Source organism: Sorex araneus, chromosome 5 (assembly GCF_027595985.1).
Source record: "Sorex araneus isolate mSorAra2 chromosome 5, mSorAra2.pri, whole genome shotgun sequence".
Lineage (NCBI taxonomy): Eukaryota > Metazoa > Chordata > Mammalia > Eulipotyphla > Soricidae > Sorex > Sorex araneus.
The window spans coordinates 116,433,248-116,458,544 of NC_073306.1; the positions used below are offsets into that span (position 1 = coordinate 116,433,248).

Genomic DNA, 25,297 nt, shown 5'->3' on the forward strand with positions numbered 1-25,297 from the left:
GCCTCTGCATATGGTCCCCTGAGCATGGCCAGGAGTGATCATTGAGCACAGATCATGAGCACTGCTGGGTGTGATCCAGCCATACACACAAAGGCCAGGGGCAGTGGCCAGGAGGGTGACCCCTGGTGAGCAGTGTAACTAGAAGGTGTCTGAGCACCTCAACCAAAGGATTTTGACCCAAGTGTGAGCCCCACAGCTTGGTCATGTGACTCCTGATGAGTACAACTACCAACATGGGGACCCCCAGTCATCACAGAAACAGAGGGAAGGGTGTGGGGAAAATGCCGGGTGGCTTCTTTCATTGTCACTTCTATAGACTAGCTTCCACAGTATACCTCCAGGCTTTTGATTGTTAATTTTTTGGATTGGTTCCCATTGCTAAAATATTTACCTTTATCCAAGGTAATGCTCTTTTGCTTTAAATTCTTGGTCATTTGGGAGGAAAGTAGTTACAACTTCCTCTTCAGCTCTTTTAGTTTTTTCCTATTTTTTTCTATTTATGTTCAATTTATATAGCACTGTATAGCATGGTCGTCCCATTGTTCATTAATTTGCTCGCGCGGGCACTAGTAACATCTTCGTTGTGAGACTTGTTGTTACTGTTTTTGGCATATTGAATACGCCACAGGTAGCTTGCCGGGCTCTGAGAGAGAGAGGAATTGAACCCAGGCAGCCAACTCCCTGTGCTATCGCTCCAGTCCATCCAGTTAATATAGCTGAATTTAAGAAAAAAAAACTTTACCCTAGAGTTTCTGTGTTCTAATATGTGAATTAAAATCATTTATAAGAATTGTGATCACTGATTTTTAAAAATCTTAGTTCTTCAAAATTGTTTCTCTGGGGACTGGAGCGAGTGGGTAGGGCACTTGACTTGCATGAGACTGACTCAGTTCTACCTTTAACACCTCATATGGTTTCCTGAGCCCTTCCAGGAGTGATCCCTGAGCACAGAGCCAGTAGTCAGCCCTGAGTAGTGCTGGGTATGAGCCCAAACTGTCACTGTCATCCCTTTGTTCATTGATTTACTCGAGCGGGCGCCAGTAATGTCTCCATTTGTCCCAGCCCTGAGATTTTAGCAGCCTCTCCTTACTCATCTTTCCCAACAATTGGAGGCTCTTTCAGGGTCAGGGGAATGAGACCTGTTATTGTTACTGTATTTGGCATTTCGAATACGCCACTGGGAGCTTGCCAGGCTCTTCCATGCGGGCAGGATACTCTTAGCAGCTTGCCAGGCTCTCCGAGAGGGATGAAGAATGTCTATCAGAGAATACAAGCATGTATGCTTAAAACCAAACACGTGTGCTGTTTTAGGCACATCAGTGGGCTATATTATAAGAGGTCGTTTGGTCACTTTGCGTTTCCAGGAGCTTCGTTTTATATATTTTAAATTAAAAATAATAAAATAAAAAGGCAGATACAGATAATGAAGTGACAGGAAATATTTATGTTTAAACAAGTAGCCTAGATGTTAATTTTCTGAATTTAGCAGTTAAAAGACAGTCATAGCATGCTGGGACAAGAGAGATGGTACAGTGTGTAGGCACTTGCCTTGCATGTGACCTACCCAGGTTCAATCCCCAGTACCTCATATGGGCCTCTGACCACCATCAAGAGCAGTTCCTGAGTGCAGAGCCAGCAGTAACCCTGAACATTGCTAGGTATGGCCCAAAAGCTGGGGGGGGGGGAACGTGGTGGGTGGGGAGAGATAAATAAATAAAAGACATAGAATGACTGAAGATACATTTTTTTAATTTCCACCTTTTTCTCTCTATAGGAAACCTTTTTTAACTTCTAGACAAATATAGGCTCTAGGGTTCAGAGCAATCATACAGCTGGGAGGGCATTTGCCTTGCATGTGACTGACCCATGTTCGATCCTTGGCATACCATATGGTCCCCCAAGTAACGACAGGAGTAATTTCTGAGTGCAGAGCCAAGAGTAAGGCCCCAGCCAAACAAGCAAACAAATAGAAAAATACTGTGGGTGCCAGAGAGCTAGTGTTGTGGGGAAGGCACTTGCCTTGCACATGGCTCTCCTGAGTTGGATTCAGGGGCACCGTGGATGGGCCCTGAGCCACGCGGGAGCACAGCCGGGAGTAAGCCCTGAACTTGGCTGGGTTGGCCCCATCAGAGCACACTTTCTACTATTCCTTCTTTGGGAGAGACCTAGGAGGGACTGAGAGCCCTCCAGGTATGCTGATACACTTGGTCGCTGGTCAGTAGTCAGTGCAAGGGCCAAGGATGTGATGCCACTGGGCGTTACTTGGGCTACCCTGATGACACCCAAGGACCTTCAGAGCAGGTGCTGCTCAGGGGCGTGGGGGCCACTCCAGCCATATGTGGCAGACCAGAGGGCTCAGTGCATCATGGGCCCAGCAGTTGGGGACCACCAGGCCACCCCAGTGATGGTGAGGGCTGTATTGCGGTACTGAGCATTGAACTTCTGACTCCTCAGCTTTCTCCCTAGGCCATATTAATTCCATAGTCTTTTTCCCTTTCCTTTGGTTTTTGGGCCACACCTGCTGGTGTTCAGGGGCTTCTCATGGCGCAGTATTTGGAAGATCCTGCCAGAAATTGAACTCAGGTTTCCTCTGTGCAAAGCATGTGCTACAGTCCCGAGAGCTGTCTCCCTGGCTCCAGGTTAGACTTCATGACATCAGGGCAGTCTGATCTGGATCAAAATCTGTCCTGTTCACTTACCTACTTAGCTCAGACCAGTGTCCCACTTACTTGCTGTTGTGTTGGGATTGAACCCAGGGCCTCACACAGGAGCAGCAAGCAACAGCACCAAAATTGAAGGGATGGGGGTGGGAGACAGAAATGTATTTCCCATTTTTATTGTTTTAAATGAGTTCGTGCCGTTATAAAATGTGTATGGTAGGATTAGGGAGAAGTAGAAGTTAGAAGCCAGCTCTAGAGACTTGGGTTCTTGGAACTTGAGTCATTACTAGGAGAACACTGAGTAGAAAAACTTACTATTTGAGCCTCAGTTTCATGATCTATACTAGAAGGCATTGTGCTATGTGATTATTATACTAAGTTCTTAATTCTTTCCAGGAACTGGGATAATAGATATTCATATATTGTCATTTTAAAAAAAGACTCTGGAAATATTTTAAATGAAAAATTGTAAGACTAGAGTACATAATACAAAAAAATCCTTATTCTATTTATCCATATGAATATATTGTTAGCACTTGATAACAATGGATATTGAATTTTTTCAAATGCTGGTCTGCCTCTACTGAGATTTCTTTTTTTTTTTCCACCCTGGATATTGTTACGTTAACCCCATATTTGTAGAATAAAAGTGTCTTGGCCATGATGTTGCTCTTTCTATAGAACATTGGATTGGGTTGCTAAAATTTATTAACAGTGTGTGTTTGCATCTGTATGAGATATGTTGAGGTGTAGTTTTCTTCTAGTGTGTCTGCCTAATTTTCATGGAAGTGTTACCTAGTAGAATACATTGGTATCTTTGTTGTTAGTTTTTTTTTCTTTTTCTTTTTTTTAATTACTTTTTTTTATTTTATTGAATCACCATGTGGAAAATTACAATGCTTTCAGGCTTAAGTGTTAGTCATACAATGCTGAAAAAACCATCCCTTCACCAGTCCCCATATCCCACCACCGAAGACAAAAAAAAAACAAACCACAGTACACCTCCCATCCCACCCACCCCCGCATCCCCCCGCCTTGTAACTGATAAATTTCACTTTACTTTCTATTTACTTTGGTTACATTCAATATTTCAACACAAACCTCACCATTATTATTAGGAGCACCCCACTAGAGTCAGACCTGTTGTGAAGAGAAATGAGGTTTTGTATTTCTATACTTTAACAGCTAAGTCCAGGGAGATTTCTTCCGGATATTCGATCATTGCAAGCTTGTAAACCCCATCTGTGGTCGTCATAATATGGCGGCCCCCACGCCCTTCATCCCCAGGAAGGGACAGGCCAGAGAGAGAAATACCTTTCCCCTCCCGGGCGGGCATGGGGTCGCAGCTTAGTTCTCTGGCAGGAAACAATCTGCTAGGAGCAGTCCATGTTGTAGTTGGTTCAGCTGGGTCTGGATTCACGCGGGTGCAGCTTTCCAGACGTGGGGTCACATCTCGGCAGCTTTGTTGTTAGTTTTACAGTAAAATACCACAGACTGGATTGCCCATGAAACAAAAAACTTTATTTCTTGATATTTGGGAGGTTGGAAATCCAAGTCAGCGTGTCGACATGGCCAGAGTAGGGCTTCATTGTGCTGCACTTCTTGTATCCTCATGATAAAGGAAAGGGGAGCTCTGTTGGACTAGTTTCGCTCATGATGGCACTAATTCACCTTCATGATCTTATTGTTCCCTCCAAGTCTCCTCCTCCTACTCCATCGTCATTGTCGTCGTCATCATTTGGCTTAGGGGCCACAGCCAGCAAATCTCAGACCTTACCCCTCCCTCTGCTCTCAGGGGTCACTCCTGGAGGTCATGGGATGCTGGGCATTGAATCTGATTTGGCTACTTGCAAGGCAAGCGCTCTACACTGGACATAAGGATTTTCAACTTGAGAATTCTGGATGAACATGAACCTTTAGACCATAGAAATTGAGAAGTATTTTTTCCTTCTAAATTTTCTGAAAGTTTGTATAGAATTTGTAGTATTCCTTATTTATATAATTATATAATAAAATTCACTGTACCAGGTGATTTTTTTTTTTCCCCAATCACGTCCAGCGATGTACAATGGTTATTCCTGGCTCTGCACTCAGGAATTACTCCTGGCGGTGCTCAGGGGACCATATGGGATGCTGGGAATTGAACCCAGGTTGGCCGAGTGCAAGGCAAACTCCCTACCCACTGTGCTATCACTCCAGCCCCAGTGAATTTTATTACATAAAATTATATACAGAAATTTCATTTCTAACCCATATCCAGGGGTGCTCAGGGATCTTTCCTAGTAGTGTTTGGGGAATCTATGTGGTTCTTGGGATCTTACAGAGTTCGAATGCAAGGCAATTGGTGTGTTTGTTTCTATCCCTCCCCCTCTCTCACCCTCCCTTTCTATTCCTCTTCCTCTTCCGCCCCCCTCCTCTCTCTCTCTTCCTCCTCCCTCTCTCTGTCTCTCTGTCTCTCCTCTCAGTGGTGGGGTGGTGTGAGCCACACCCAGCAGTGCTCATGGCTTATTTCTGTCTCTGTGCTCAGGGATCACTACTGACTCTACTTGAGATGGGGGCAGGCAATACTGTGGTGCCAGGGATCAAACTGGGGTCACGTGCAAGCAAGCATCTTACCTCCCATGCATATATCAGCCCCTACAAATTCAAAATTCAGTTTCATACACAGGTACAGAACTGTTTAAAATGTTTAACTCTTAAAAAAAAAAACTACATTTTTCTTGGGTGAATTTTGTTAGTTTATGTCTATTTTTTCTAAGTTGCCAGCATTGTGATAAGGATATTCCAAAATTGCGCTTTTTTTTTTTCTTTTGGTTTGGGAGCCATATCTGACATGCTCAGAACTTACAGATCACTCCTGATGGGATGTGGGGGGCTATATGTGGTGCCAGGTGTCAAACCTGGGTTAGGTGTGTGCAAGGCAGATGCCTTATCCTCTGTGGTAGTTATCTGCCCTCGTGTGTGTGTGTGTGTGTGTGTGTGTGTGTGTGTGTGTGTGTGTGTGTGTATGTACACGTGCAGAGAGAGAGGGAATATAAAGAGTATATTGTGATATTTCTTATCATGATACTGGCAAGTGTAATTTCTGTCTTTACCTTATTAGTCTGACGTGGCTTGGTTCATCATTTTTAATCATCATCTCAAAGACCAGCTGTTTTTTTTTTCTCAGCTGTTGGTTTTTATATTTCTTTGTCAGATTAGAAAAAATATATTTTCCGGTCTATTGATCTCTGCTTTTGTTGTTGTTTAATTCCCTGTACTTGATCTTTGTTTAGTTTGTTTTCTTCTTATATACTTACCCCTTTTTGTTGTTGTGATTGGGGATTGCAGATAGTTGATGGCACACTTGGTTTTGGTGCCTATTGGGGGTTGCATGCGTTAGCTGTGGTGTTCACCTGGCTTATTTTGCTGCTACCATATACTCTTTTATAAAAGTTGATTAGCTTGCTGGTTGATCATACTGTTCAAACATTCCTTAGTCTTACTGGTTTGCTATTTATTTAGTCTCTTAGTAATAAAGGACACGTTTGAAATCTCTAAAATAGGGATTAGTTTCTTTCAGTTTAATTGCTTTTGCTTTGTGTAGCTTGAAATGTGCTTACCTTACCGGGTACTTAAATACCATGCCAGAAAGATAGAGCTCAGGAGTCTTGGACACATGCACTGCATGTGCAAGGGCCCAGCTTGATCACAAGCACCACACAGGTTTGAGCAGCACGCATCACCAGGGATTGGCCCCCAGGAGGTCACAGAAAACAAACAAACCAAAAACCCCATTAGGATTGTCTTTCTCTTGATAAGTTGACAGCTCCTTTGTTGTTTTGACCTGATCATTTTTATCCTGCAGTATCCATTGATCCTGTTACATAGCCACTTCTGTTTTTTTGGTTTTTTTTTTGCTTTTTGGGTCACACCTGGCAATGCACAGGGGTTACTCCTGGATCTGCACTCAGGAATCACCCCTGGTAGTGCTCAGAGGACCATATGGCATGCTGGGAATCGAACCCGGGTTGGCCGCCTGCAGGGCAAACGCCCTACCCACTGTGCTATCACTCCAGCCCCACCACTTCAGGTTTTTTTTGGGTTTTTTTTTGTTTGTTTTTTTTTTTTTGCTTTTTGCTTTTTGGGTCACACCTGGCGATGCACAGAGGTTACTCCTGGCTCTGCACTCAGAAATTACCCCTGGCCGTGCTCAGGGGACCATATGGGATGCTGGGATTTGAACCTGGGTCGGCCGCGTGCAAGGTAAACGCCCTACCCGCTGTGCTATCTCTCCAGCCCCCACTTCAGTTTTATTAGATGAATTTTTGCATGGTCACTGTCACTGTCATCCCCTTGCTCATCAATTTGCTCCAGCGGGCACCAGTAACGTCTCCATTGTGAGACTTATTGTTAACTGTTTTTGGCACACAGAAAATGCCTTGGGTAGCTTGCCAGGCCCCACTGTGCTGGCGAGATACTCTTGGTAGTTTGCCGGGCTCTCTGAGATGGGCTGGGAATCGAACCTGGGTCGGCCGCATGCAAGGCAAACACTCTAACCACTGTGCTATCGCTCCAGCTGTTTTACATGGTATATATATTTATTTCAACCTATTCTTTCCATTTTTGTCTATATTTTAAATTTATTTTAGTTTTGGATTACATCTGGTGATGCTCAGGGGTTAATTGCTCTTGGCTCTGCACTCAGGAATTATTCCTGGCAGTGCTTGGGGAACCCTGTGGGATGCCAGGGATTCAGCCTGGGTTGGCTGTGTGCAAGGCAAGCACCCTGCCCGCTATATGACTTTTCTGACCCTCTGTCTTTGTATTTCAAGTGCTTTGTTTACTTCGGTTTTACTTTGTTATTTGCTTACTTTGGTTTTGTTTGGGGACCAATTGTGGTGTGCTCAGGGTCTTCCTCCTGGCTCTGTACTTTGGGGACAGTCTTGGCAGGAAACTTCCCTGGCACCATGTGGTGCTGGGGATTGCACCTGGGCCAGCGGTTTGCAGACCAAGATCCTTACCCACAGAACTCTTTAACCCTTTAAATGTTCGATAGCACAGCGGGGAGGGCGTTTGCTTTGCATGCAGCTGACCCGGGTTCGATTCCCAGCATCCCATATGGTCTCCTGTGCACCACCAGGAGTAATTCCTGAGTGCAGAGCCAGGAGTAACCCCTGTGCATCGCCATGTGTGGCCCAAAAAGCAAAAAAACAAGAAGTTGGTTCTTGCGAATATTCGGTTTGATAATCTCTGCCTTTTTGTTGTGAGTCTTTAGACCATTACTTTTCATTGATTACTGAACCTGTAGTTTAAATCTGCCATATTGTCTATGGTATTTTGGTTTGTTTGTTTTTTTTCCCTTTTTGGGTCACACCCGGCGATGCACAGGTGTTACTCCTGGCTCTGCATTCAGGAATTACTCCTGGTGGTGCTCGGGGGACCGTATGAGATGCTGGGAATCAAACCCAGGTCGGCCGTGTGCAAGGCAAATGCCCTACCTGCTGTGCTGTCATTCCAGACTCCAGTGTCTGTTTATGTTTCTTTTAAATTACTTTTATTTTTTGTTTTTTTGGGCTGCACCGGGCTTTGCTCAAAGCTTGCTCCTGGCTATGTTCTCAGGAATCACTTCTAGTGGAGTTTCAGGAACAATAAGACACGGGGCAAGCTTGTGAAAGGCACGTGTCTTACCCGCTATGCTATTACATAGGTCCCTTGTCTGTTATTTTCTATTTGTCCTTTCTGTTCTTCCCCCTCTCCTCCCCCCTCGTCTTTTGGGTAAAGGATTAAATTTTTCATTTCTGTTTTTTCCTCTTAGTTACATTAATTTGTTATTTAGGGGCTGCTTTACTGGTAGTTGACTACTATAGCCCCAAATCTCAAGCTACCGTTTTTCCTGTATTTTAAGAACTTTTTAGCAGCTGTCTTCTCCGCAGTCAGTCTTTGTGCTATTACCACTATATCACTGTCATCCCATTGCTCATGCTCATCGATTTTGCTAGAGGGGGCACCAGTAACGTCTCCATTGTGAGACTTGTTACTGTTTTTGGTATATCGAATACGCCACGGGGAGCTTGCCAGGCTCTGCCATGCAGGCGGGATACTCTCGGTAGCTTGCCGGGCTCTCCGAGAGTGGCGGAAGAATTGAACCCGGGTTGGCCTTGTGCAAGGCAAATGTCCTACCCGCTGTGCTATCGCTCCAGCCCCTTTGTGCTCTTATAGTCATAAACTTACACGTTTTAAATCACATAAGTTAAAAGTTATTGTTTTTATTTATAAAGGTATCTGAAGAGAATTAGAAATAAGCAAAATTTTACTTTTTATTTTCTGTTTGTGGTGTTCTTCCTTTCCCAAGTGTAGATCTGCAATCCCATCCAGTACCATTTTTATTCTTCCAGGACTTCTTTTGATTTTTCTTGTGCTGGACTGCTGCTGGTAGTCTTTTAAAGTGCATGTGTGTGTCTGAATATTTCTACTTCTCCGCATTTAAAAAAGATGGTCTCACCTGATAAAGAATTTTAGATTGTGTTTTTTCCTTGTTTATTTGTGCTGAGAAGTATGCTGTTAATTTAATTGTTGTTCCTTATGAATCATGTATCTTCCCCTAACCACCCCTCCACAATTAAAAAACTTCTTACTAAGTAAATTTTTCTGTAAGGTCCTGAGAGAGAGCATAGCAGTAAGGCGCTCACATGTGGTTGACCAGGCACCACCCAGCCCCACATACCAAAAAATTAAACTGCTGAGTCTAGATCCATTTCTGGCAGTGTCCTCTAGGGGTGGAGCGGGAACAGGCAGTGTTGGGGAGTCCGACTCACGCCTGGAGCATCCAAGACACGTGTCACAACTTTCTGAGCTGTCTTTTCCAGCCCCCTCTTGGTTGGTTTTAAGATTTTCTTCTTCATTGCTTTCAGCACTTTGGTTATGATGTTCTTTGTTAGGGTTTGCTTCGTGTTGTCTTATTAAACTTGGATCAAATTCAGTAAATGTTTAATCACTTGTTTCTTTAAATATTTTTTCTTTATACCTTCTCTCCCGCATTGGGAACTGTAATTAAACATGTGTTTTTGGTTGAGGGTGGTCCTGCCACCAATTTGCTTGTGAGTTTTTTTGCCCTTTTTCTTTTGCCTAATTTCTGCTAGTAGAGCCACATGCTCACTAATCTCTTCCTCTGCAGTATTCCATCTTCAGTTAATCCATACTTTGTATTTTTTAATCTCTAGAAGTTCTATTTTTGTATTTGTTTACATTTCTTATTCTTCTGCGTTCGGCACCTGAAATACAGATAAAGCATTTAATGTCATCTTGTACTTCTAGCATTTGTCATTTTTTTAATTTTTCTTGTCAATTTGGGTCAGTTTTTCTGTTTTCTTGCACTTCTAATCTTTTTGCGGCGGGGGGAGGGGAGGCTAGGGGTGCTGCATGCTTGACAGTGCTCAGGCGTTACTTCTGGTGGTACTTGGGATGCTGGGGATGGAACCCAGGTCAGCCACATGCAAGGCAAGCGCCCTACCCTCTGTACTAATCTCTTCAATCCCACACTTGTAATAATTCTTTTCTTGGAGGTAAATATTTTGAATTTTCAGGTTCTAAATGTTTAATTCATGTCAATAATTTTGAACTTTGTTCTGGGATTCAGATAAAGTTCATTGGCTGTGTGTGTCCTTTGGAGTGTCTTGCCGTCTTGTGCTTGGACAAGAATGGTCCCCTTCTGTTCGGGGTGCTCTGCTCTTGGCTCCCACATCATCTGCTAACACTACATCTCCTTCACAGTTCAATGAAAGGAAAGATTTGTTTGGGGGAGAACATGACGGCTGTTTTAAAGACCTCAAAATTTTGGGGGCTGGCGAGATAGCACAGCAGGTAGGGTGTTTGCCTTTTACATGGCTGACCCGGGTTCGATTCCCAGCATTCCATACGGTCCCCCGAGCACTGCCAGGAGTAATTCCTGAGTGCAGAGCCAGGAGTAACCCCTGTGCAATTGCCAGATGTGACCCAAAAAGAAAAAACAGAAAACAATTTTTGCTTTTCATATATGAATTAAAAACCTATTCTGGATACATGTTCTTATGAGATATGTGTTCTGCAGATATTTCCTCTAATCTCTTGGCTTCAATTTTGAGACAAGTTTTTTTTTTTTTTTTTCTTCCATTTTCCCCTGTCTGGGGACCAGGGATGTGGCTCAGAAGTTAAGCACATGCCTTGCATGTGTGAAGTTCTGGGTTTGACTTTGTGGCACTGCCTGCCCCACTTCTATTTTTTTATAGATAAAATCCATCTGAAGATGTTTGTCTTTTAAAGATCATATTGATTTCTCCAGATTCTTTGTATTTTCATGTAAAATTTTAAATCAACTTGTTAATTTTTCTGTTCTTTTGTGTGCGGGGATGTTGGGACAGGGTGGATCATAATCTAGCTGTGCTCAGGGCTTCTGAGTCCGTGGTCAGGTGTCATTCCCGGTGGGGCTTGGGAAACCATTGCTGAGGGACCATGTATGTTTCAGACCCAAGTCAGCCACATGGAAGACAAGCGCCTTATCTGCTACACTGTCTCCCCAACCCTCTTTGGCCTGGGTTTTTTTTTTTTTTTTTGGGTCACACCCAGCAATGCACAGGGGTTGCTCCTGGTTCTGTACTCAGGAATTACTCCTGGCGGTGCTCAGGGGACCATATGGGATGCTGGGATTCGAACCCGGGTCAGCCGCGTGCAAGGCAAACGCCCTACCCGCTGTGTTATCTCTCCAGCCCCCTCTTTGGCCTGTTTTTACATACTTTTCTGATGATCACATTTGCTCTGTCACTTTCATCTGTGTTTTTGTTCTATACCAGAATAAATCCAAATACAATGTCTTTCACCTGAGATCCTTACAAAGGGCTAGAGAGAGAGTGCAGTCATCAGAACCTGAGTTCAGGCCACATGTGCCAACCACGGCCTGCTTCCCTTTTATGCTGAATGTGGCTCTAGAACGCGGCCGAGCCGCAGGAGGGTGGCTTTGCGAGGGCCCTTGCAGCTCTCCATCCTCAGTCCTACATCAGCTCGCTGGTTCTACTGACAAGTGCTGGAAGTTTGGACTCCCTGAGCACTGTATGAAAGACTAACTAGACACAGTGAATTCATTTGCCGAGGTGGCTCAGTAGTAGAGCATTTGCCTGGACTAGGGGAGGTCTGACTGGATCCCCACATCAGCCTTCCCTCCCCTGAGGGAGTGGGCATTTGGGGGCAGAGATGGTGCCAGGGGCTAAGCCTCGCCTTGCTAATCCCCACCACCACATACCACCCCCTGAGCCCGGCCAGGAGTGAGCCCTGACCACCCCCGTGTGCTGGTCTCACTGGTAGGAGGTGATGTCTTACTGTTTGGACTTGAATTTCCCTGATGGTAAGTGAAGCTGAATATTTTTTCATATTCTCATCTGTCTGTCTTCCTCGAGGAATTCATCTCCCCTCCCCACTTTGTAACATTGGCTGGTTGGTTTTTTTCTTGTTAAGTTTTACAATTGCTTAGTAGTGGCCAAGTATTACCTACCATTCTGTAGGGTGTCTTTTTACTCGGGTCACTGGTGTTTGGTTTTCTGGTGGTGGGGGGGCAGTGCAGAAGCTCTTAATTTTATATAGTCCCATTTGTTTATTTTTACTGCCTTTTGCTTGGTCAGTAGCATTGAATCATTGAAGATACCTCTAAATTCAGTCTGAGCTTGAGTTTTTCATGGGAAATCGAGTCTCTTAATTTTGCCACATTTTCTTACTAGATGAATCTTTAGGTCTTCATTTTAGACAGTCACACTATTGGAAATTAGTGACATTCTTATCTCCTCTTTTGTTTCTTTGGCTTTGGTATTAGTAACACAAATATATAAATATTAGTATGTCAATAAAGGGTCAGTGTATTCTTAATCTTTAATAGCATAAGAAACAAATTTTAATGACTTGCATAAATATTTTAATGTTTTCCTAATAGTTCTCTTTTTTTTCTTTTTAAAAAATTTACTGTAAGACACAGTTACAAACCCAATTGTTCATTATTGGGTTTCTGTTGTAAATGTTTCAACACCCAACCAGTAGTACTATTTCTTATTCATACACATTTATGAGACCCATAAGAGAAGGGAGAAAAATTACCTTAGGTCTGCTCTATTCTTTTTGTTTGAAAAAACCTAATTGTAGCCAGTTTATCAGTCTAAACTTTTCAGCATTCCATTTTATTCATATTTGGAGACATCTGACTTACTGGAGGGTATTTCATTTAGGTTTATTACTGCTGATTGATCCTTTTTTCAATTCCTCTCACCAGGATGTTTTGTCAGATAAATGTACTCTTATTTCAAAGAACATTGATATGAAACCAGAGCATTAGTTTAGAAGGTAGGATGCTTGCCTTGCAAGTTAAGAAAAAAAAATTCACTTTATTTTTTTAAGCTCATTTTAATTGAATCACCATGAAGTGCAATTACAAAGCTTTCGTGATTAAGTTTCAGTCATACAGTGATCGAATGAATACCCATCCCTCCACCAGTGTACATTTCCCAGCGCCAATGTCCCCAGTATCCCTCCTGCCACCAAACCCTACCCCACCCCCTGTCTTTATGGCACTTTGCTTTTTACTCTCTCTACTTTTGGGCATTATGGTTTGCAGTGTAGATACTGAGAGGCCATCATATTTGCTGACCTAAGTTAATCTCTGGCATCCTATGTGGATCCAAGCCCAGCCAGAAGTGATCTCTGAACACAGAGCCAGGAGTACACCCTGAGCCCTGAGAAAGTGCAGGGGTTAAGGGGCTATAAGCCCTTGCCTTGTGACAGCTTACCTGAGTTCTGTCCCTGCATGTGTGCAGTCTATATTATTCCACAGGCATTATTGTCTATAAGCTCATGTCACCGGTTGCATTCTGAAAAACTTACAAGTAGATGTAACCTTACTACCTACTATTTGACTAATGTTAAATGTATTTGTACAGTTCTCTATAGCAATTTTTTATTTTTGTTTTGGGGTTACAAACAGTGGTGCTCAGGATTCTGGGCGTTTCCTGGCTGTGTGCTCAAGGGTCACTTCACATGGAGTGTCGGGATCAAACCTGGGTCAGCCATATACAAGGCAAGTGTCCTGTCTGCTGTACTATCACTTTGGCCTCATTCTAGATCATTTTTTTGTGTTTCAGTCGGTGGGGGGGGGGGGAGGCCCTCCCGGCTCGGGTATTAAAACCTAGAGGTGCTCAGGGTTACTCCTGGTTTTGCACTCAGGAATCTTTCCTGGCAGTACTTGGGGGACCATACGGGATATCAGGGATCAAACCTAGGCCAGCTGTGTGCAGGGAAGCACCTTACCCTCTGAGCTATCTCTCTGGTCCTATAACAGTTTTTATATTCAGGTTAAGTGGCTCACAGTTTCAGTGGCTCATGTCTATAGTGTTTTAAACTTTGGATTGAAACTATTAAAAAAAAAAGTAAATAAACCCTGGGGCTGGAGAGATAGTACAATGGATAGGGGCACTTATCATGTATACAGCCCACGTAGATTTGATCCCCAGCACCGGGTATGGTCCTCCAAACACCTCCAGAAATGATCTGTGAATGCAGAGCCAGGAATAGTCCCTGAGCACCACCAGGTGTCATCCCAAAATAAAACCAAAAAATGGAAGTCCTAAGTCTTGGCGCATCTGATTTTTTCAGTAGTCTGTTTCATTTTTGTCATACTACTAAAGTTTAGAAAGTTAGTTTCAAAATCTGGAATTTATATGGAAAGATTATATTTAAAAGTAAAGAATCAGAATCAAATCTTGCTTTCATTTTCTTATAGGTTTTATTCTGTTCTGTTGTTCTTTATTGGAAGTGTTTCGTTTTAGAAACTTTGGATTCTTGTTTGAATTGCAAACAAGGGACAGTACTTCTCTGATGAGATTTGTAATCAGCACTTAAGTTTCTTGAGATCTGGGACCTCGAGGAAGGAAATTTGACTTAACTTTTTCAATGTTGGTTTCTTGATTACAAAAATCAGTATATGTTGATTATGGAAATGCTCCAAATCAAAAAGTAGACTCAACTCCACCACCTAGAGGTGATGATGTACTAGTTCCTTAGAGAATATTTCTCTGATTCATGCAAACAGGTTCACATAATTTTCTTTTAAAAATACATACACACACACACACACACTATGTAGTTGCTTAATTTCATTCACAATAGCACTGGCATTTATTATCGTTAAATATTCTAAAACTATTTCAAATGGCTAAGGTGGAAATTGTGAGACTTGTTACTGTTTTTGGCATATTGAATACATCATGGGTAGCTTGCCAGGCTCTCTGAGAGGGACGGAGGAATCAACCCTGGTTGGCCGCATGCAAGGCAAACGCCCTACCCACTGTTCTATGTTAGACTGGAGTAATAGCACAGCGGATAGGGCGTTTGCCTTGCACATGGCCAACCGGGCTTGATTCCTCTCTCCCTCTCAGAGAGCCAGTAGACTACTGAGAGTATCCTGCCCACACGACACAGAACAGAGAGCCTGGCAAGCTACCCGTGGCATGTTCAACATCCCAAAAACAGTAACAAGTCTCACAATGGAGACGTTACTGGTGCCCGCTCAAACAAATCAATGAACAACGGGACAATAGTGCTGCAGTGCAGGGTTTTTTTTCAATCATCACTGTATATATGATTTTCTTCTGACTTGTCAAATATAAAGTTTTGGGGTTGGTTTTGCTAGTTTTACAAATCTCTTCATTAGTAAATATTTTATCTTCGTTTGCTTGTGAGATTAAGAAGATTAAATTTGTTTTATCATTCCGTAAACATGGTAGTCAATAAGCAAAATGACAAGGTTAATACTAAAACTGCTTTTAAGGGCCGGAGAAATAGCTCAGTAAGTAAGGCACTTACTTGCCTTGCATACAGCCAACCTGGGTTCAATACCCACCATAGCTTGTGGCCTCCTGAACATAGAGCCATAAGTAAACCCCAAGTAATGCCAGGTATGGCCCCAAAACAATTAAAACTACTTTAAAAATATTTAAAATATTCTTAAGCTGTGGCTTAAGTGGTGGAGCACATGTGCTTTAAGATCTCGGAGCCACTCTAGTCTCTATTCCTCTGGGTATTGCCTCTACAAACTAGATAGAATTACTACTTGTCAGCTTAATTGCCAGTAGGAAAAAGAGGAAAAAGCCTAAAAATCTGGTTTGTTAATTTTGGGGGAAAAGGACTATCGAAAGCAATGCTCTAGGGACCCCAAGGCCTCCTGATGGTACTCGAGTGGCTGATACGTGGTCAGATTGTGCAGTGCGCTGGGGCCACGTGGGGCCAAGGATTGAGTGTAGGGCCTTCCTCAGGTATGCAAGGCGCCCTCCAGCCCTACTGAGTTCGCTTCCTTAGACCCTGGCTTATTTTTGATTCTTTTAAGTTGACATGATTTTTACTTAATTTAACACAATTGAAGAAAATTTAATCTAGTGATCAAGACACCCACATAATTTAGTTTTTTGTATGTGATTTTCCCCTATTAAAATCTGGTATAGGGGTTGGTATAAAATCTGGTATAGCACAGTGGGTAGGGCGTTTGCCTTGCACGCGGCCGACCAGGGTTCAATTCCCAGCATCCCATATGGTCCCCCAAGCACCGCCGGGAGTAATTGCTGAGTGCAGAGCCAGGAGTAACCCCTGGGCATCGCCAGGTGTGGCCCAAAAAGCCCAAAAAAAAAAAAAAATCTGGTATAAAGGGGCTGGAACTATCATCTAGCGGGTAGGGCGTTTGACTTGCACGTGGCTGACCCAGGTTCGATCCCCAGCATCCTATATGGTTCCCTGTGCATTGCCAGTGTGACACAAAAAGGAAAATAAATAAAATCTGGTATAGGGCCAGAGTGATACTACAGCAGGTAGGGCGTTTGCCTTGCACATGGACGACCCAGGTTCAATCCCCGACATCCCATATGGTCCCCTGAGCACCGCCAGGAGTAACTCCTGAGCAAAGAGCCAGGAATAACCCCTGACATCACCAAGTGTGACCCAAAAAGCCAAACAAAAGAAACCGGTGTTTTTGGAAGAGTTAAAATCATGGTTTTCCCTAATCTTTTGACACTTTTTTACACTATTAAAAGGAAGACAAGCCCCAGCCCTAATGTTCATATTAGTCTCTCCTAGTTCTGAGATAGAGGTAACTCCTGGTTTCCTTGGGAATTTGTGATCTGATTCTCAGACTGCAGCAGTCTGTGGGACAAATGTTCCGGAGATGAAATTTGAATAGTAGATCTCCTCAGCCTCTTTCCATTGTGTCTTTAGATCCTTCATCCACTAACTCTATTCCCACTTCAATATTTTGCATGGTTGCTGGTAGATCTCCTCAGCCTCTTTCCATTGTGTCTTTAGATCCTTCATCCACTAACTCTATTCCCACTTCAATATTTTGCATGGTTGCTGGCATGAAATTCCTAAAATTCACATCATTCTTCTAATCATTGAGACTGTAGAACAACCCAGATCTTAATCTCTCAGCGTACTCTTACCATACTCTTTCCTCTTTCTTGCTTTCTCTGTCATGCCCAGTTGCCCACATGAACACAGAAATTATTTCCTTGAGTTTAATCTTCCACATTTGCTGATTTTGTTACCCAGAAATCCCTACAATCTCCCTACTGTCCTCCCATCTGCCTACCACGTCACCTATTAAAACTTGTTTATCGGGCCAGTGATATGACTCACGTGGTGGCGCACATGTACAAGACTATAGATTGGATTCTTGTGTGGTCTCTGAATGCCTCTGGGCCCCTGAGCAACAAAAACAGCAGCAAGAGCACAATCTCACCCTCAGCTCGAGGAGCACCTCTTCCTGGAAGCCTGCTTTCTGATCCTTATTTAGTTTCTGTACTTCCACCTCCATAGCATCTTTCTTCAATTCAGAGATGTAAATGCCCCTTTTTCCATGCTTCCAAATTCTTACATACCTGTATCACTATTCTGTCATTGAAATAGATTTTGGTTTTTCTTCCTTAATTCAGTTGGACTCCTTGAAGGCAGGGCCATTTCCCATTTCTTATACCCTGTCTCTACCCAGAAAGGAGCATGATGTAACTTACAGTAGGCAGTCTGTAAGTATTGAACAAATGATCGAGTGCGCAGTTAAATCTAATTCTCTGTATAAACTCTGAGTCTGGTCAAACACAGAGGGACAGCAGCTTCTCAGTAGTGCAGTTCCCTCTTCTCCAAAGGCAGTACACGTTTAGGAATGACTGCTTGCTTGTAGGCCTTGTAGGGTTTTGCTCACCTGGGTTGTGCCTTGCTGTCACAGAAGGATGCCTTGCAGTGGTCTCGCAATGCAGCTGCTGTGGAAGGAGAAGAGCCAGAGGACACAGCTGATGTGGAGAGCTGTGGGTCTAATGAAGCCAGTGCTGTGAGTGGTGATAATGACGGTAAGTGCCCTTAACGTTGCCGGCAAGAAAAGCCAAAAGCCATTGCTGGAGGCTGATGTGTATTTCCCTCTTCCAGTATCTCTCGATGAAACATCTTCAAATGCGTCCTGTTCTGCAGAGTCTCAGAGTCGGCCTCTTTCTAATCCCAGAGATAGCTACAGAGCTTCCTCACAGGTAGGGGAGAGAGAATTACGGCCAGCCAGAAGACAGGGTGACGATTTTAGTTCAAGCTTATTTACTGTTTCTCACTTTGTGCTGTGGCTCAAAGCCAGAGCCTCGAGCATGTGAGGCGTGCACTATCCCGCTGAGCCACAGCCCCGATCTTTTTGCATCTAGTGGTGAATATATTTGAGGTGTTGCAGGGGGTGGGGCAAGGATCAGCTTGGTTTTCATTGTTATGACTTTAAAAATGGGTGGCTGAACTGAGAGCAGAGTGATTTTGTTTTCTCTCATTACCATGAGTAGGTCATTTTATCTGTACTCGGTGACAGACGCAGGAACACCCAGAGTGGGGGTGCTTGAGGCTTGTGAGCCAGCAGGTGGAATGAATGGCCCTGCCACTCACTGGCTTCGGACCTTCAACTTCCTGTCTGTGACTGGAGATGACTCTGTGTTCTTTATAACTTGGGCTGTGGCCCGGGGGCCCAGGCAGTTGGCATGGGCTATACTTGACGAGGCGGTGGTCAGGACAGATGGCTGCTGTGACCCTGCAGCTGACCCAGACTCTTTTTGTGTTCCCTTGGGGAATGTAGGCTAACAAGCAAAAGAAAAAGACGGGGGTGATGCTGCCTCGCGTTGTCCTTACTCCTCTGAAGGTAAACGGGGCCCACGTGGAATCGGCCTCAGGTACGTAGACACTCACGCAGGTGTTGCTCCCTCTCGGGCCATGGGCAGCAGTACCTGACCCAGTAGTGTGGTGCTAGGGAGTCAGGAGAGCCTGCTCTGGCAGGCCACAAGCCGTGGCGATGAGACCTGACCTAGGTTCCGGTGCCCAGCCCTGCCCCCCCCAGGGCCAGCACGAGGGGACGATGAAGTAGTATGCAGGTACTTTGTGTGGTGCGGCTCAAGGTGGCGGTTTGGCATTTTTACGTACTATTTCAAAGCCAGACCAGGCGGTGGTGGTCTCTGACAGCCTGAGTCCGGGCCCCGGAAGCACCCGTGTTCCTGGCAGCATATCAGGGAGAGCTGGGAGAAGTCAGCTTGTCAGAGAGCCTTGGGTGCAGCGTGTGATGCTTTTGACCCGTGGACTGTGTGCCTTCAGGGTTCTCAGGCCGCCACGCCGATGGCGAGAGCGGCAGCCCGTCCAGCAGCAGCAGCGGCTCTCTGGCCCTGGGCAGCGCTGCTATTCGTGGCCAGGCCGAGGTCACCCGGGACCCTGCCCCGCTCCTGAGAGGCTTCCGGAAGCCAGCCACAGGTGAGTGGCTTGGCACTCGTTTCTCTTGCGTGGAAAGGGGGCCCCTGGAAGAACTAGTGAGAAGGTGGTGCTTTCTGCTTCTCTTCCTTTACTCTTTATTTTACTTCTTGGGTAACTCTCTGTTTTTGCTTTATCTTTATATTTCAGTTTTATTAATACAGTAGCTCTCTGCTAGGCTGTGTGAGAACTCTCCCTGTGAGCTGATGCCACATTACTCCTTGGTTTTCCCTGTAAGGGATTAGCCTTTGCCTGCCTTGGTACTGCTTAGTATGTGAGTGAATGGAAATCGTTTCTGAGCTTCTCAGTGAAGATCCCCGCATCCTTTTCCTTCCTGTGTCGCATCCTGCCGTGCTTATCCTCACTCTGTAGTCTCCCATTTTAGCTGAGTTGTCCTTCTGTTGTGTGGATGCCTAGAATCCAGTCGCCTCCTTCCCCAGCCCTTGAGCGTGGGTACTAAGAAGCCTGGGAGTGGTGCTTGCTCTTCCAGGGTTGCTTTAGCGATGCCCAGATCCAGTTTCTTTGTAGAGGGGCACACAAAGCCATTGTGATGACTAGCCTTGGCTTCTGGAGGTGAAGGTAAACCCTTGCCCAAGTGGGGAAAGGTTTGCTGCTTGCTGCTTTTCCAACTCAATAGCAGTGCTCAGTCTAGTCTTACAGGTTTCTGTCCTCAGTGATTTACACCAGCACACCCCCACCCCCATCCCCGTAGATAAAAGTAACATTTGTACAGACTTTCCAAAGAGTGACATTTCAGTGGGCTATAAACAACCCTTAGTTCCTTTTGACATGGGGATTACACACAGGAGGTTTTCATAGGCTTTTTCATAGTACCTAATATTCTTTTGGACAACTTCCATCATTTACCAGTTGACTCTGTGGGCTTTATACATCTCCAGCCTTCCCAAGCTCAGACCCTGTCCTCCACCTGCTTTTCTGTGAGGAGAGACTCCTCTTCAGGCTGTCATACACGTGGTACTGTCATGTCTGAGAGGACACAGCCCAGATACTCTCTTAGGCTTGATGGTGGCAGTAGTGACCTGGCAAGAGTCTTTGGAGTGCACGGGTCAGGACCGTTGAGCAGATTGTGTGTGCATAAGTTTGGGTGGTGTGGGGGCTACCCCCAAGACTAACTACTTGACATATTTTTGGTTTTAGAAGCTGAAATTTTTGTCTCTTGATTTTTTTTCTTTTTATTGCTTCAATAATCACAGGTCAGATGAAGCGCAACCGAGGGGAAGAGATAGATTTTGAGACACCTGGGTCCATTCTTGTCAACACCAACCTCCGGGCCCTGATAAATTCGCGGACCTTCCATGCCCTGCCTTCCCATTTCCAGCAGCAGCTTCTGTTCCTTCTGCCTGAGGTGGACAGACAGGTGCTGATGGGTCACTTCTTTGCTCATTTTCTTCTCTTTTGGGGGAAGCGGTGGGCTTAAGGGAGGGCCATCCTCATAAGCAGCGCTTAGAGGGCCTCATGGCCACTCCTGGTGATTTGGGCTAACCGTGCTGTGCCATTGATGCTTGGGCTCTGCGTGAGCACCTTCCGGGCTGCATCTGACAGTGCTTAAGAGGGGGCCGTGCTGTGCCAAGGATCAAATCCAGATCGGGTGCATGCATCTTCCTTGCTTCTTTCTGGACAGGCTTCTGTTTGCTTTTTAAGTTGCTTTATTAATTGGGTTTTTTCTATTGATCCTTCTAGGTGGGGACAGATGGCCTGTTGCGTCTCAGTAGCAGTGCGCTGAATAATGAGTTTTTCACCCATGCAGCTCAGAGCTGGCGAGAACGCTTGGCTGATGGTGAGTAGACTTTCTCGTCTCGTTCAGCTTAAAAGGTGCCTGCTGTGTGTGTGTGATGTCATTTGTCTTCTGGTATTTAAAACCCAAACTCTGGGCCAGATTGCTACACACACAGACACAGACACACACACACACAAACACACACAAACACACACACCCCTCTTCTATGCTAGACACCACATTATCCCCAAACAGCAGCAGGGGCAATCTCCAGGATCAGAGCCAGGAGAGTGGTCCTTGAACGTCACTGGGTATAGCCCCAAGATCAAAGATTAACAGAACACGTTATTCTGTTGGGGGTACTTTTGGTCATACCTGGTGGTGCTCAGGAGCTACTCCTGGCTCTGTGTTTGGGTGTCACTCCTGGCGGTGCTCAGTGAAACCATATGGTACCGGGAATCAGACCTGAACTTCCCATGTGCAAAACATAGAATTTGAACTTTGTCGCTGGTCTCAAGATACTAATTTCTCACCAATTTGATTTTTGTTTCCTTTTTTTCTCTTTTGTGAAGCAAAGTAGTTTTAAGAAATTTACTTAGGGGCTGGAGTGAGTGATAGCACAGCGGGTAGGGCGTTTGCCTTGCACGCGGCCAACCCGGGTTCTAATCTCAGCATCCCATATGGTCCCCTGAGCACCGTCAGGAGTAATTCCTGAGTGCATGAGCCAGGAATAACCCCTGTGCATTGCCGGGTGTGACCCAAAAAGCAAAAAAAAAATTTACTTAGGGCCAGAGAGATAAAAGGCACTGGCCTTGCATGCAGCCAACCCAGGTTTGATTCCCTAGCACCCTGTATGGTCCCCCAAACCCCACCAGCAATGATACACTGAGTGCAGAGCCCGAAAGTAAAACAGGAAGAAAAATTTACTTAGATGTAGGAGAGAAAAAGAGAAAGTTGTGTATTCAAGAGAGAACACAGGCTTCTCCAGAGGGGAAAAAGACCCGAGTATACATCTTGAATGGAAATGTCGACCCATCACCAAGGAGACGATGAGATGAGCCTGGTGTTCCCTCTTTTTCCAAAAGACAGGTTTTCCCCACAGTGTTAATAAAAGCAGTGAATACTAATGGTTCTAGTGCTAAGGAAGGTCAGGTGTATTGGGAATTTTCTCTTTTTGAAAATCTAAGGTCTTTTTTCCCAGTAGTCATGGATGGCATTGTCTGGGAGGTAAGGATTGGAGAAGGTGCTAAACTAAATGTTGAGCTCCAGTAGTTGCTCTCTCTTTTTTTTTTAATTGTTTTTTTGGAACAATTGTTAATTCCTCTTAGTTATATTTTTGTGGGGAAGCTATATGGGATGTGTGTTGGAAGGTCCCCAACACCCACTCTTAGTTTATTTCCTTCAGTTTACTAGGATTCATGGACTCAGCAGATGGTTGTTTTCTTGGCAGTTACTTATTACAATGAAACAGTTACTGAGCAAAGTCAACATAGAGGAAGAAACAACCAGAGTGAAGTAGGGGTATCCAGAGCAGGCGTGAAGGTCCCCTCTGCAGAGTCACATGGGATGTGAGCTTATGTGACGACACATATGAAACATAGTCTACAGGGGAGCTTGTTAACACACCTGGGTCTGATGTCCAGGGTTTTTCTTAGGAACTCATCCCATAGGAAGCCTCTGCCTAGCACATAATCCAAATTCCAAATCCCCCAAAGGAATGTTGGCGCCCATTACAAACCATTTTGTATGCGTATATAGTTGAGGCACCATGAGCCACCGTGTCAATTATAGGAAGGAGTGGGCGAGCACCTTCCTGAAATCCAAGTTCCCAGATGTCAGCCAAGGGTCAGACTTGTAAGCAGGCCTTTCTAAGAATAAGCAGTCAGGCCTGCTGTGTTAACTTTTTTCTGTACAGGGAATAAGAATGCTTCCATTGTTTGTTGTTTTGCTTTTTTTGAATAATATATTTGGTTGATGTTAAATGACCACTTATACCACAAAAGATCCAATTTCCCTTCTAATAGATCTGTCTTTCTCTCCTGGGTATGAGCACGATATGAGGTAGCCTTTGGAAGTGATAGAAACCAGTGTGAAGAAGAGAGGTGAAGGGTAAAAAGAACTCTTAAAGTCACTGGGGACTGACGTGATAGTACAGCGCGATGGGCACTTGCCTTGCGTGTGGCCAACCCTGATTCGATCCTGGGCATCTCATATGGTCCCCTAAGCACTGCTGGGTGTGAATCCCCTCTCCTACTCCCCTACCCATCCCCCACCCCCATCTCCCCAGTCACTCTAGTTTGAAACCCGCTGACATGGTAGAACTGCAAGATTCAGCTTCCCATAAGAAAGACATTAATTTTCTAAATGCATACCCTTGAAACTTTTCGTTTTCTCTAGGTGAATTTACTCATGAGATGCAAGTAAGGATACGACAGGAAATGGAGAAGGAAAAGAAGGTGGAGCAATGGAAAGAAAAGTTCTTTGAAGACTACTATGGACAGAAGTAAGATACTTTGTGCCTCACTCTGACTGGACTGTTGGGTGGGGGTAGGGCCAGATGGTCTCTAGATCAAGCAACCTTACCTCTTGGATGAGGATGGGGGGCGGGGGTGAGATGGGGGATTTGGGGGATTCGGGTCATGTAGCTTGCGTGAATGTCACTCACAGGGAAGAAATCTAAAATGATTTTACTGGGGCTGGAGAGATAGCACAGCGGGTAGGGCGTTTGCCTTGCACGCGGCCGACCCGGGTTCAAATCCCAGCATCCCATATGGTCCCCTGAGCATGGCCAGGGGTAATTCCTGAGTGCAGAGCCAGGAGTAACCCCTGTGCATTGCCAGGTGTGACCCAAAAAAAAAAAAAAAAAAGCAAAAAAAACAAATAAAATGATTTTACTGACATGTGGTTAGTGTTCTGTACCATGCAGATATTTTGTTCCTAGATCTTTTTATCTGGGTGTGTGTAATTCAGAGAAATAAGTAGACTTGGCTTCTCTGGCCTCTAACTGATGGTGTGAGTTTGGTTTACAGATTGGGGCTGACCAAAGAAGAGTCATTGCAGCAGCATGTGGGCCAGGAGGATACTGAGATCAAGAGTGATTTGCATATCCCTGGAGAATCAGCACGGCCACAGCGCGGACCAGCCACCCGGCAGCGAGATGGGCATTTCAAGAAACGCTCTCGGCCAGATCTTCGGACCAGAACCAGAAGGAATCTGTATAAAAAGCAGGAGCCAGAACAAGCAGGGGTTGCGAAAGACACACAGTGTCTGGTACCAGCCGCGCCCCTCTACAAGGATGGAGAGACTAAAACTGACTCGGCCGGTTCGAGCAGTCCCCACCTGCCTGATGCATCCTCTGCAGTACCCAAACCAGAGGGATCCGAATTTCCTGCCAAACCTGTGGCTTCCTGGATCCAGACCAATTCGGACGACCTGGTGCGCGCAGCCTCTGCGACTCTGGACAGAATTCCCAGCTTGCCTCAGGAGACGGTGGATCAGGAGCCCAAGGATCAGAAGAGGAAGTCCTTTGAGCAGGCAGCCTCTGCGTCCTTTCCCGAAAAGAAGCCCCGGCTTGAAGATCGTCAGTCCTTTCGTAACACAATTGAAAGTGTTCACCCCGAAAAGCCACAGCCCACCAAAGAGGAGCCCAAAGTCCCGCCCATCCGGGTAAGAGCCTTAACTGTCCGGCTCTCTCTGTGGGGCGGCAGTGTGAGCGCGGCGTCCCTCTGCAGGACCAGATGGCCTGGGCCTGTGTGGATTTATGTAGAAGTTTAAAATCTTCTACATGGAAATCATTCTCAACACGTAAAGGGATGAAGTGTTTTTGTTCGTGCTGTTGAAGTGGTCTCTAGAGGTCAGAATCCTTTGGGGTTTAAAAGTCTGTCATTAGGAGGTGTCACATTCTTTGATGACTCATATGGTCCCACCAGAAATTAAATTTAGCAATGAAGCATGTAACAAGCGCTTGAGCAGAATCCTGTAAGAATGGTGTGGTCTTATGGACCATTTTACTATGATTATTTTGATCTTAAGGGGAAACTGCTTCTCTAGACTGCCAGAACCATCCTTGACCTTTTTATCGTTTGTAATTCGGATCACCCAGTTAAAGCTG

General features: G+C 44.9%; 1 protein-coding gene across 1 annotated transcript in view; it reads left to right on the forward strand.

The window, feature by feature from the left end:
* ASXL1 (ASXL transcriptional regulator 1) overlaps positions 1–25,297 on the forward strand; it is a 63,285-nt gene that overhangs the window by 34,124 nt on the left and 3,864 nt on the right. Inside the window, exons 4-11 of the mRNA XM_055138317.1 lie at positions 17,917–18,037; positions 18,114–18,211; positions 18,790–18,883; positions 19,299–19,451; positions 20,663–20,826; positions 21,150–21,246; positions 23,584–23,689; positions 24,216–24,852. Coding sequence (XP_054994292.1) covers positions 17,917–18,037; positions 18,114–18,211; positions 18,790–18,883; positions 19,299–19,451; positions 20,663–20,826; positions 21,150–21,246; positions 23,584–23,689; positions 24,216–24,852 — 1,470 coding nt within the window. The remainder of the gene's footprint in view (positions 1–17,916; positions 18,038–18,113; positions 18,212–18,789; positions 18,884–19,298; positions 19,452–20,662; positions 20,827–21,149; positions 21,247–23,583; positions 23,690–24,215; positions 24,853–25,297) is intronic.